Genomic DNA, 13,968 nt, shown 5'->3' on the forward strand with positions numbered 1-13,968 from the left:
GCAGCTTGAAAATGATCAATTATTTGTGTGTGTGTGTGTTTGTAGGTTTTGGGATTATAGCCGACAACAGCCTCTCCTGGATACCGTAGAGCATCATTCAGAGTTTGTCTGTGGATTAGACTTCAACCTGCACATCCCCAACCAGGTAACAAACACCCACCTGTGCTGTTTGTAATGAGCCAGCTGACTTACTGAGGTAACACTCAAAGGATGAAAGAACCAATGTTTTGTGTGTATGTGGGTGTTCAGCATCTGCTGAACAGGTTTTAGGTCTCAGACCAAAACACGCTCGCAGACTCGGCTAAAGACAAACCAAATGAATAATATAACCTTCCTGAGTGTACGTCAGCCTTCTCACCACCATATAAACATAACAGTACTCCAAAAAGTCTTTTAGCAGAGGTTCTGGGGACGATCTGTGTCCCCAGAACTTAGTTTAGCATTGTGACGCTCACTCGGGTTTATACATTACCAGCGACGCTTGCTGAGAGTAATTAGATGCACGGAGCGTAAAACCGAGTCAGGTTGGCCTTTAGACTTCTGCCATGAAACTGTGACTCTGGAAAAATGAGATGGATTTAACTTGATTAAAATGGCAAAGAGTGAAATTTACTAACATTTTATTAATCAAGTTTTTGATTTCCATTATTCTCTGAATTTGGTATTTTTAATAGACGGAAATGTACCATTTAAAAGATCTGGATCATTCCTTATTCAGGTATTCCTGCTGACTTCCATATTCAGGCATATTCCTTCTTCTGTTCTCGCCTCATTGTGCCCACTCCATGTTTCTAGTAATTTTGAATTGGGGCCATAAATCAATCTGTCCGCACAAGGCTAAGTTTTACCCACACACCGTAACGCTCAGTCCCGGTCGCCCGTCACTGTGTGGGGTGCTCTGATGTGTCGGGGTAAGACAGCAGTGAATTGAAAAGGCCACCGGTGTCCAGTCCTGTTTTTGGTCTAATTTTGACAGGAGCTGCACCGCGTGGCTCTCAAACTGAAGGAAACATGTGACATCCAGCAGACTCCAGCGTAATGCTGCCGGATGAGTGCGTGGGGTATCCTGACTAAAGCTATATTGGGATTCTCATCAGCTTGGAAATTAGTGATGAAATCAGCTGCAGCTGCTTTAGGAAAGTGTGAACTGAGGTTATCACTCCTACATCTGTACGCCATGTTGAAAGTCTTCTAAAAAAAGAAAAGAAAAAAGTTTAGCTTAGTTAGCCAAAGTTCACCATAACCCTCAAAAATGCCTTCAGCCAGTTTCCCGTCTACTATTTGATGCAGCGATGCACCTTAACCAAGCAAGCTCTGCTTTACAGGATTCAGCCCGTTAACTTTAAATGATGCAGAAATCCCAGCTGAGCTTTTAACGAACCGCACCAGAAGTCCTGAGATTGATTCCTTACCCTCCGGGTGGCCATCAGATTCACTTCATTTAGGCAGCTGTTGGTTCCTTCCTGTGTCTTATGGTGGATATTTCATGGAAATGCAGCATTTGTCTTTGAGTTTTTTAATAAAACACAATTTTTCATGGAGCTATTTTGACTCTAGATTGACTTAACTTCAGGTCATGACTTGGATCAGCTGCTGCAGATTGAAGCAGAGAAGAAGCAGTTGAAAACTAACTAGCACGATAACTTTAGGTCAGGAATCCTTGTTTAGCCACTGTTTTTAACAAGGAAGATAAAAAGTTCAATAGTTTTAGCTGATTTGATTGGATTTTATTCTTTGCCTGCACAACCATGACCAATCGAGAAGACTACCAACAAAAACCTGAAAATTTCAGCTCCAAAAATCGGATCCCTTCTGATTCTCCATCATATGTACATATTTGTAAAAGTGAGCGGAGAAGGGATTTCTGTCGCACTCTTACCTATTTCCCCCAGGGTTACCACAGCAAATGGATCCACATGTTTGATTTAGCACAGATTTTTCCAGGACAGGAGCAGACTGGCTTGTGAGCCCTGAGGCAGATGTGTTATAACCACTACACTGCAAGAAAGTACGAAACTCAGAAACAGACCCACGTTTTTTTTTTGTTTGTTTGTTTGTTTTGTGGAGGTTTGTGAAGGATGGAAATAATTCACCTCTCCGCCTTGAGAGCATACAAATTCATTTTGTCGGCGTGCGCCATCATCAGAGTTTTCAATTGAAGCCAGAAATAGCTCAAGTGGAAAATCAGATTGAGCAGGATACAAACGGTGACGAGGTGAAAGTGCGTACGTGATAACGGCCTCACGATCCACGGCGTGACCCCACAACATGACGGTAAACAGTCAGTTACCCACAGCAACCAATCACAGAGGGCAGGCTGTCCCGAACGCCCGAGTTCACTGTGACAGTCAGCGAGCTGTGTGTATGTGTGTGTGAGAGTGAGGTGCAGTAATGAGCTGCAGAGTGTGTGTGTGTGGGTGGAAGCACCAACAGTAATGAGTTGTATTGTTAGCCGCGCTGTTATCAGTCGTGTCATTGTGGAGAAGCAGGCTGTGAAAATGCGAGCCACACTCAGTGACAGTGTGGAGGACACTTGCACTGACGTCATGGATCAGATCGCCGCTCTTATTTTCCGTCTTCCTCTCGGGTCGAGTTTCTCTCCTTGGGACGTCTCTCTGCTCGAATCACATCAGATACTCAGGGAAAAAAACAAAAACTCTTTTCAGGAATAGTTTAGAAGCATTTCTAAATAATTTGAATGAAGAACAAGAATCGACATTCATCTGTCCTGCTTTCAGAGGATGTTTCTGGCAAATAATCGATTAAGTAGAAAGATTAGACTCTAAAAAGTCAGAAAATCGTCTAATAGACGAGGTTAAACACTGCTGAGACAGATATTGCACATGCATTTAAAGGACATTTGAAATCACTAGTCAGTAATCAAGTCATATTTTAACTGCCAGTGAAACATTAGCTTGCTTACTGTAGCTAATTTTAGCAGAGCTAGCTAGCATTAGAAAATAAGACAGAAGAAGAATACGAATTTTTTTATTCACTTCGTATTTTAAAGTGTGAAAGTATTCAAATAAAATGCTGACATCAGCAATAGTAATGACGCTGAGTAACTTAAATGGAGGTAAAAGAATACAATAACAGCTTCACCTTGTAAGTCTGCAGGAGCTGCACAACACTGTCACACAGAAAAACAACCACCTTTAGCTCTTCCGCTCATACAGACTGAGCGCTCCAGTGATTCTCACCAGCTGCTGGCATCCCCTCCTTTGTCGCCTTTGTTCTTTCTACCTCGAACAGTCTTCTGTAATATTCTACAAAGAGCTGAGCTTCGTTGAAGTAGCTTCTGTTTACGTACTAAAATCATCATCGGAGGCTTATGTTCGCCTGGCTTGTCTCGTTGTTGTACTCATGATACAGCTCTGTCCTCCAGTTGATTTCCAAAGCTGTTATTTGCCAGTTTCATATGTACTACTGCAGCTGCGGTTCTCTTTTTGCACCTTCCCCTTTAACGTAAAGTCTTAGACCACAGTGTCAAACAAATGGTTTGCACCAAAGGGTCCAGTCTGGCATATTTTATGAACTTCCAGCTGTTCTCTGCACCAGGAAAATAGTTTTCAGATAGTTCGGAAGTGGTCATACCATTATGGTGGCTCCAACAGGCCTCGGGCACGTCCTCTGTAAGGACTACACATCTCTGATTTTTCAACAGTTACAGGTTCTTCTCAGTGACGAGTGGATGTGGAAAAACTCTAGAAATGTGTGAAAGTGGAAGCATCATGAAATCTTAACCTTTTAATGGAAAGAAGGACAAATAACTTTTGAAAACAGTAAAACGGACTTTAGTACAGGTTTCTATGTAATGGTTTTACTGGTCAAGCCAGTCGATACCATGTTGGACTTTATGACTCATAAACTAAACAGTCATAAAATTCACCGCCCCCATGTTTGACCCAGCAGCTGCTGCAAATTGATAAAACATGAATAATTAATATAACCGGCTAATATTTCAGGTGAAGTTTGTCTGCAGCTCGCGTGAGACACTGACAGCTGTGACCTGCTGCTTCCTCCACATCACGTGATTGGCTCATTCAGATTTTCGTTCTCTGCATCTCTGTGGGTGGCCGTTGAACATGTGCCTTTCATTCTCAATAAGACACAAGTTGAATGTAAAAGCTATAGAAGACCTATTGACGGGGTCAAAAAGGGAATTCTCCAGAGGAAGACTGCCCGTGTTACTCAAACGTGATTTAAAAACCAGCTCTTTGGTGTTCAGGCTTTTTAAAAAATAGGGTGTGTGCAAAACTTATTTTCTGTTCTGTTGTTCGAGCTGAACAAATTGACCAAATATTTACGTCAGTGGTCAGTCTCGCTGGTGTCAAGCGATAATGTCCACCTTTTGAGAGTTTGGAGGTATGGCAGTGGGATAAATACGACAGAACAGTGTTTTGGTCTGTTTTTACTTACTGATTAGTTTGACTCCCACCGAGGGCACGGTTATGTTTAGGCACTACAATCTGCTTGGTTAGGTTGAGAAAATGATGATGGTTTGGGTTAGAAATCCATCCGTCTGCTGCTGAAATGTGCTGCGTCACAGGACTGATACACTCTGTTTATCTGAGAGACTCCAGAGCTTTTAACGAAACAGCTAATAAATGTCTTCAAAGTCTCCTCGTCCATCTTAGAGAAGCAGGGACTGACTGACCCAATCACTGACACGCAGGCTGATTTGTCTCCACGTGTGAGGCTGTGGATAGTTTATTTGGTTGTTGTTTTGAGTTTTTTTTTACTGATTAAGTGTGGACAGTTGAGTGTTCGGTGTGGCTGGTCTTGGCTTTTTGTTCCAGCTTGTCTCTGGGAGGTGAACCATCATCTTCAGGGTTTTTATAAAAGCTGCAGATTCCTCTGATTATCTGTGGTATGGACATTTTATAAACCTGCCTCATAACTGGCAAAAGCACAGTTTTGTTTTTTCCAGAGGCAGAAAGTGTGTCTGGCTCCATCCTTAAAGTATTTTCTTTCGATCATATTGCATCTTCTGCAGTATGCAGTATGGCTAAGCATTAGCATGAAATGGGATTCAACTGTCCTCAGAATGTGTGCGCATACAAAACATGTACAAGGGATCTCTAATCCAGGTAGGAAATGTTTGTGCTGTTAGATTTCTCCTTGCTTTCCCAGGTTTCTGTGTCTTCTGTACTAATATCTGCTCTCTGTGACCAAACATGAAGACACGACTAGAAACAAACTGTCGTAAACTGGATGTTCAGAGCAGTCTGAAGGCCGAGCTTGTGGCTTTCTCTGTGTTATCTACCCTTTCCTGCTGGAGGTTTCTTCCTTTTAAAAGGGAGTTTTTCCTTCCCACTGTCACCAAGTGCTTGCTAATAGGGGATTGTGTGATTGTTAGGATCTTTATTACAATTATCAATATCTATAATTAAAACTGAATTGAAGTGAATTACTTGTGCTTCTAGAAAATCTGAAGATAAAACGAAATCCTGAATATGTTTCATGTGGGTATGAACGCCACAGCAGGTCGTCTTCGATGGGGAATCTGTTGAAACAATCTAACATAAAGTCGGGAAACACAGTATTCTGAAGTACAGGTGCTTGTGTGAAGTGGAGCACACATGCCGAGTCGTGTTGCACTGAGCGAACATGCAGACGGAGATTTGAGGGAAATGATGTGCTGCGTTCGATTTTAGTTGTAAGCACTCAAACTGAACTCGCACATCATTTCCATAAACAAGCTGTCCACTCCGTTAATCCTCGCACGGGCTAATCTACCGGAAACCCGATAAGGCTACATTATCTGTCCAACTGTCCAATGCCATTCATCATCCTGAAGTCTGTTCTTCACCACAGCTTCCATATTTTTCTGGTCTGTTCATATTTACCATATTTCAGCTCTTGTGTTTTAATTTCTTCCTCTGATAAATGTGCTAACTCATGCTCATCACTTTTGTCTTAATCACTTTCTCTTTTGCTTTGCTTTCTCCGTCCATCACACTGCCTTACCTCCCTCACTGGTGTGGTTTTATTCTGGCGTAGCCATGTGTGTCTGATGGATCACCCGCCTTTACCGCGCACACACAGGGACACACACTGCGCACTGTTTAAGTGGTTATCGTGTGTGTGTGTTAGAGACAGAGTAAGGCAATAGATCACACAGGACTGCAGGATGACATCTGTTCACTGGTCTGTGGATTGTTTTTTTTTTATTAAAACTCCTTCTAATAACAGCTCAAAGCTTGTAGAACTGACCACTGTTATTTTCGTTTCCTTGGAAGAATTGTTATTTTATTGCAAATGTTGTTATATTATGTCTCCCTGTTATGTGCATCGTTAAAGCACACAGTCCAATAAAGAACATAGACTGCTAATGCGTAGTTAGGTTTGATCAAACAAAGAAAATTTGCAGTAAACAGAGCGAAACTAAATCTCCCACACATGCAAACAGTATATGCACATGATGGACCAGCTGGTCATAATGTTTTGCCTCATCAATATTTAATATATCAGTAAATAAGGCAAGTTTTGCTCTTAGTGTATGTTTGTCTTAATGCTATGCTGTCCTTTTGTGGTGTAGTACAGACTGAAACTAACTGTGGGGTTATTTCTAACTCAGGATCATGCTTTATACTGAGGATCTAGATCAGGGGTTGGGGAACTCCAGGCCTCAAGGGCCGGTGTCCTGCAGGTTTCAGATGTGTCCTTCATCCAACACAGTTGATTTAAATGGCTAAATGACCTCCTCAACATGTCTCGAAGTTCTCCAGAGGCCTGGTAAGGAAATGCTTTGGATTCCGGTGTGTTGACCCAGGTGATATCTAAAACCTGCAGGACACCAACCCTTAAGGCTTGGAGTTCCCCACCCCTGATCTAGATGTTGGATATATTCACCATGCTTGTGGCTCAGATCTGGGCTTACTTGTCCAAAGGAAAAAAGAAAAGGTAGCTCAGTAGCAAACAGTTCAACTCCTCCATTATGCATTTGCTTTATAGATTATAGGAAAACACAATCTTGTCCAAAGCTTTCAGAGAATTGCAGTTTAAAGTCATGGAAACCAAAATTCCAGATCCATATACTTAATAAGGAAATGTTAAATATATTAGCATAAAAAACAAAGTGTTCTTTCTTTTTAATTTTGAGTTGGATAAGAAGACAAATGAGCTTCAGGTTGTGTTTTTTAAGTTTCTTAGTTACCAAAGCTGAAAGTAAAAAGTCTGTTAGCGTTATTATTACCCTTCAGATCAGAACTGTACACATTTCTGTGGTTCTCACTGTATTTACTCTTTGTCATCATAAAGGGGATGTCTTTGGTGGGGTGGACATTTGAGGACTTTGCTGCTTTGATATGTCACAGACAAAACAGTGAATGGATTTACTGAACAACTCTTTGTACATTCATAAGAGTGAGTACCTTGAAGCACTGCTATTCAAAGATTAAATGTGTATATTCTGCTACATAAATGCTGCATGACTTTTGCCTGAGAGTGCCATTTTGCCACCAGCTTATTAGTCTTTTAATTAATCATTTCATTCATGTTTTTCTTATGTTAAATAAAAAATATTTGAGGAGACATGAAACGTTCTTCAGACTTTAAACTATTTCTTCCTGTGGCCTTTTTCTTCTCTTACCTCTCCTCATCACACATCTTTTATTATTCTTGCTTTCTTTGTACATTTTCCCTCTTTATGCTTTGCTGCAGACTTGGCAGCCTTTGCCTTCTTTGCCTTACGACCGGCTGTTAAAGTTGATTAAAGAAGGGTATTCCTCATCTCAGTGGCTGAGTCACTGCACGGCCACTTTGCTTACTCATTCCCTGAAAGGCCATCCAAGCTTGTTAAGTCTGATTCAGATATTCGATAGAGCAGGAGGAAAGCCCGATGGACAAAAGGATGCTGATAGTGTGGTTACTGCGTGTCAGCGATCACAGTCAAACACAAAAACAGAGTCTCAGTCAGGTTTCAGAGCTCATCACAGTACAGAAAAAACAGCTTTAGTGAAGGTTACAAATGATCTTCTTACAGCCTCTGACAGTGGACTAGAGCATGCTGTAGGTATTACAGGTACTGCACTGCAGTAGTTTGTATCATATCTATCTAATAGACCCCAATTTGTTCATGTAAATGGAGAGTCCTCTTCACACACTGAGGTTAATTATGGGGGTCCACAGGGTTCAGTGCTAGGACCAATTCTGTTTACATTATACATGCTTCCCTTAGGCAGCATCATCAGAAGGCATAGCGTACATGACACCCAACCTTATCTATACATGAAGCCAGATAACACAAACCAATTAGTTAAACTGCAGGAATGTCTTAAAGACATAAAGACCTGGATGACCTCTAATTTTCTGCTTCCAAATTCAGATAAATTTGAGCTTATTGTACTCAGCTCTAGAAATCTGGATGAATGGATGGATGCCGTTACCTTGGCCTCCAGTAACACTGTGAGGAATCTTGGAGTCATTTTTGACCAGGATATGTCCTTCAATGCAATTTGCAGGTATTCAAGTTCAAGAGTCCATCTATGTTTTGTTATTAAACCTGACCTCTTAAATCCAAATGCTGAACACCTCTTCAAGCCACTTTTTAACCAATCAGGAAAAAACCTCAGCTTAGTGTTATTGGCGTTGGGTTGTCAGATGAGTCAGAGATGGCAGGTGAGTGTAAAAATCAGCAGTAGCTCAAACACGCTAAATTGATTAAGTTAAACAATAATATAATCTTAACATGTGTTAACATTTCTTTTGACCATACCCAGATCATGGCTAATGGTGTGTATGGATTTTTATAACTCCAGGAAGCAAACACGGCAGGTGAAAATAACCAGTTAGGGTGTTTAATTCGCCCTCCATCTCTGTGATGGATTATAACAAATCAAAGGATATGCAAGTTAAACCTGCAGCACATTTGCAGAGCAGAATTTCTTCAATCAGTTCTGTTTTTACAACCTCAACAGCACCCAGCAGACTTCATCCCCCGTCTTCTTCACTGTTCAATCCAACACAAAGCTGCTTCTAACACGTGCAACAGCACAAATCTTTAAGATTAGAACCAGGGTTGTACTTTGAAAGCTGAAATCATGAGCCATTCTGCAGCTGGGACAGATGACAGTGAGGCAGTGTGTCATTCAGCTGATAGCCTCGTCCATGCTGAGGCATGTCATTCAGATGATAGCCATGTCCCGGCTGATTATAGAGTAAAGAGAGGGAGGTGGAGCTGCAGCTGTATTTTCTCCTTCACTGGATCGTCTGAAAGCTCTGTCTGTGGAAAAAGACTTCAGCCGAATATATTCAGTCAGGATTTTTACCTCTTGAGTTTGTTTCAAACAAAATGTTGAATTTTATTTCTTATTGATAAACTCACACTGAATATTTGTATGACATCGTGCAAATTAGGGATGGGTATCGTTTAGGTTTTATCCGATACCAGTACCAAACCGGTACTTTTGAAACGGTGCCGGTGCTTAAACGGTGCTCGAACTGGTGCTTAAAGAATGGAGAACACAAAATTGGTCCAAAAACCTATCATGTTCAGCTGGTTTTTTTTTGTAAAAAGATTAGATGTCTCGTTGATGACGCTGTCTGAAAGACGGGAACAAGAAAAAGTTACATGAAAGTACAGGAAACATTTGGGTATGAAGAGTTTAACATGACTGACACTGACAAACTGTCCTGTTCTGATTCGAGTCAGTCTGAGTAAATATTCTGGTATCTGGATGGTTGAACTAAAAACTACCTCGACTCCATCTGAGCCGGCCGACTCCAACTTCTTAAAGCGCTGTGGTCACTTTTAACCCAATGAATGAATAAGCTGACAGTCTCAGAAAAATCTAAAACACAAAAATATGACTTTAAATTTTTATGATTTAGCTCTCAGCTGATGCCGTGACTGAAAGTAAACCCAAATCAAATGTTATTTCTTAACAGACACTCTTTTCTCTTCATTCATACTGACGAGCTTCTGGGAAACACTCAGTATCTGTGGTTTGATGTAAAACCACCGCAGCTGAGATGAAACCTGGATGACGAAGAGAAAATACTGCAAATATAAACGCATATTTTTATTAATACACTCTCAGTCCTGCTCAACCTGCTGGTGAATCAGTGGAGACTGATGAAAGCAAGAGGATGAAGTGCAATAAATGGATTTATGTCGATGGACAGCTCTTAAACTAGCCTTCACAAACCTGAGAGGATGTTGTTTGGAGGCAAAACCCAGGAAAGAAAAGAGAGTTTGTTGTGCAGACCTGGAGTCGCCGTGCTCTCTAAACGCCTTTGTGCCCGACCTGATAATGGAAGCTAATTCAGGTGGAACACTTTGATGTGTTTGTGAGAGGAGACAGAGACCACACTTAACCCGAACTCCTCTCTTGTCTCAGAGCTGCAGGTAATTTCAGCTGGAAGCTTGAGCGTGATTTAACTTTACCACAGAGAACCAGCTGTTACCCACCCAGTCACATCTTCTTTTTTTTGCTGCAGAAAAGAACATTCAGTTTATTCTAGATTTTCTCTGGATACGTGTTTCACTTTACATCAAACTTCACAAGCTCTATCTTCTGATTTCTAAAAGTATATAAATTGTGAGAGTTTTGGTTCAGACATCATGTTTCTGTCAGTGATGCCGATGCTTGCTTTATAGTCCTGGATTAAATCTGTGTTTAACCTCGTGTGGTGGAAATGAGCCTCATTTTTCCATCTTTCAGGGACTTCAGTTTTCATTAATATGAATATAAAAATCCAGAAATTTCTATATAATGTGGTTTTCCCATCATTACGGAGTGAAAGCATCAGATTCTTCTCTCACTGTCAGTCATTCCTTACTTGAACCGTCGAGGATTGTCAGTAAATGCCGACTCAGACTTGCAGAGCCTCAGGAATCATCTTGTTTGTTCAAGCACCAAAAAAAAACATGATTTTACTGTGATTTTAAGCAGTAAATCCTAAATCCATTAGAAGCTGGAAACAGAATATTTGGCTTTGTGTTTAGTCTTTGTTTTTTTTTTATGAGTGTCATTAAATAGAAATATTTCAGATGTCTCTTGCACCGTATTCTGTAAATCGTCAGCCTGACATGTTTAGTACGTCTGCAGACTGCAGGATGTTTTTTGTTCTATTGATTCGGTTCATTTGATGCTGCAGGTTCAAATCCCGATGTGAGTGTGAGGTGCTCTTGAATAGCATGTGTGTGGTTGTGTGTATGCAGGTGGTGGACTGTTCCTGGGACGAGACGGTGAAGGTGTACACACCTGCGTGCCTGTCGGTGGGAGCGCACAGTGCAGCTCCTTAAAATGCCCACAGACCTCTGAGGACGATTTCACCTCGGCGCTGGTATTCGAGCACTTCTCCCCGATGAAGCCAGTGCCTCGTCCTGAACCATAATGACTGCTTTGCCGACGCACACCCGACTCTTCACTTCTTCCTCAACGTTGTTCAAGATCCAAGCCTCAAACTTCAAACTGCGAATGGTTAAGACACGCCACTGAGACATCATTGCTCTGACACTTTGGTACCAAATCGGAGCCAAAATTCTGAAAACATAGGTTTCACAGGTGGCTACTGGACCCTTGTTGCCATAGGAACTGGAAAACACCAGCCACCATGTTTGGGCAGATGAGCTGGACATTACTCGGTCCCACAACTGTGATTGACTCTGTCAGAATAAAGCATGTGTTGGCTGAAAAAGCAGATATTTTACTGTGATGACTTTTGTTCTTGGTTTTGTGATTCTGGGCATTTCACATTATCAAACAGTGGCATAGTGGTACAGGGGTTGGGTTTGTTGCCTCACAGTGGGAAGGTTTCTAGTTCAAATATTTTTGTGTGTCTACTCTGGCTTCCTCCCACTGTCCAGAGACAAGCATGTTGAGTTATTCTAACTGACCATGGAAGTGTGGTAGATACATGCACACACACACACGTCTGGTTTGCATTCCTCATGGGGACATCCCATTTACATAATGCTTTCCCTAGCCGCTTACCCTAACCCTAAACCTAGCCTAGCCATAACCCATTTGTAACCTTGACACTAAAACCACATTTAGAGTGTGAAAAATGCCTTCAACCGGATGAGGACCTGGATTTTGGTCCCCACCAAGATAGCAAGAACCCGTACACACACACACAGCTATACTGTTTGCTCTCAGACCTGGAAACTTTGGAAAAACTCAGGAGTTTAGGAGTGAAGCTAACACCTCACACTGGACTGAAACAGGTCTGCCCACCATCAGTGTGTTTAGTGTTTTTATTTTTGAATATTAATTGCTGCAAGTTAATCTGTCATTTGTTTCTCAATCAGGGATATTTTTGTGTCTGAGTTGAACTTTGACCTTTGTACTCTCTAATCAGTTTATTTAAGTTAAACCTGCAAATGTCTTTTATGTTTCACACTTCACTGAAAGGTTGGTGAGTTTATTTCACAGTCAGTGGAGACGCTGTGATATTATTTTTCAGCCGGCACCAGCTTCAGTGTTTGGCGATGTGCCTTGAATAAAGCTAATTTTAATAGTGTGGATCATTTTTTGTGAAAAACGCACATCTGTATCACTGGAACATTTTCATAAGGGGAAAATGAAAAGTTAAAGTCTATCCCTCACTTTGGAAGAAAACGGGGATGATCACACTGATACTGATTCATGTTTGTTTACATGAAGATGAATTCTTGTCCAGGAAGATGAATTATTTTACATCATCATTTTACATGCTGTGAGGCTCTCTTCAGTGTCTTCTGGATAAATCTCAAATATCCTTTGAGTCCTTTCAATTTTTGCAGGTTTCACTGACATAAAATGTTGATTATATATATAAATTGTAATATTTTTAATATTGATATTTTCCGTCAGTGTTGAAAAGAACCTGCTCAGTTTAAGTTCAAAATGAAATGAGACATTGTGTACGAGCCCACAGACGGGTGAAACTGTCGCTGGCTTCAGGCGACGTGGTTTCTCATTCCTTCACCGTGATTGTGTGCTACACATTCATTTGGAAATCCATATTAAAAATGGATTCACGCCTGTTAAGTTCTGTGTTTGAAGTTAAATTACTCGGCCTAATCTATATTACCTATAGTTTCTAGAACAATACATGCATGTATTTGCACTTTCCCCTCTTCCCTCTCTCAGCGAGTTCCGGTCTAAATCCTCGTTTGAAAGCGCCTCCGTCTTCTCCTTTCTCCGCGTGTTAATTGAAGCTAATGGTCTGAGCTCAATAAGGGCGGATCTCCCTCCTCTGTGGCCTGCAAACTGATTTTCTGATGAAATATTTCAATTAAAATATTGTCCAAGTCATTTCCACGCCTGTTACGACTGATGGTGGAGTTTCTGTTTTTCGATAAGGAGGAGGTGGAGGAGGCTTAAAGGAATGAAAAATAGAGATGTCTGTTTCTCCAGGATCATGGCAGACGTCCAAATATACATAGAGGGTTTTTGTTGTTGTTGTTTTTTAGCTCTATCGAAGGGAAATCTTAATACTGAAGTAGATAAATCTTTCCATTAAGAAATGATTCTCTGTGTCTGATGTGGAAGAACACGAGTTCAGCCTCATCCAGGATCTTCGGGATGAGCTGGGCGCCAGAACACAGGGATGGAAATCCCCGCAGCACCATCACTTTCTCAGTTCAAGGCTGGAAGCAAGGATGTCACAGAGTCCCCGCCCTGTTTTATACCGTTACACATGCGGCGATGTCCAGGTTTCATCGTCTGTGCATGCTGGGCAAGGGTTAAATTTGATGATCTGAATCCTCTCACACTCACATTCATCCATGAAGGGCACACACAAGGGTGATTAATGCTCTGTGAGTGAGAAATTATCCACCAGTTTAATGCTGATATCAGTTATGTAGATGGAATATTTTACAGTAGGTCGCACACCTGCAAACATCGGGCATGCGCTTCCAACAGCCGCTGCATTTATTCAGGTGACGTACCCTCCAAAATCCTCCACTCATTCAGCTTCCTGCAGATGCCACAGATGTGAGGTCAAGGGTGCCTTTCTCCAAAGAAGGGCTGA

The 13,968-nt window shown here is 41.4% G+C and overlaps 1 protein-coding gene across 3 annotated transcripts in view; it reads left to right on the plus strand.

The window, feature by feature from the left end:
• Positions 1-11,649, plus strand: part of pex7 (peroxisomal biogenesis factor 7) — a 44,266-nt gene extending 32,617 nt beyond the window's left edge. For 2 of the 3 annotated variants that reach the window (XM_085133635.1, XM_085133634.1), the window contains exons 10-11: positions 46-145; positions 11,168-11,649. In XM_085133635.1, the coding sequence (XP_084989761.1) occupies positions 46-145; positions 11,168-11,251 (184 nt within the window). In that variant the 3' untranslated portion in view covers positions 11,252-11,649. The other variant, XM_085133636.1, reaches the window with a different exon arrangement.
• Positions 11,650-13,968: the final 2,319 nt, after the last annotated feature.

Source organism: Neolamprologus multifasciatus, chromosome 15, assembly GCF_963576455.1.
Source record: "Neolamprologus multifasciatus chromosome 15, fNeoMul1.2, whole genome shotgun sequence".
Classification (NCBI taxonomy): Eukaryota; Metazoa; Chordata; class Actinopteri; order Cichliformes; family Cichlidae; genus Neolamprologus; species Neolamprologus multifasciatus.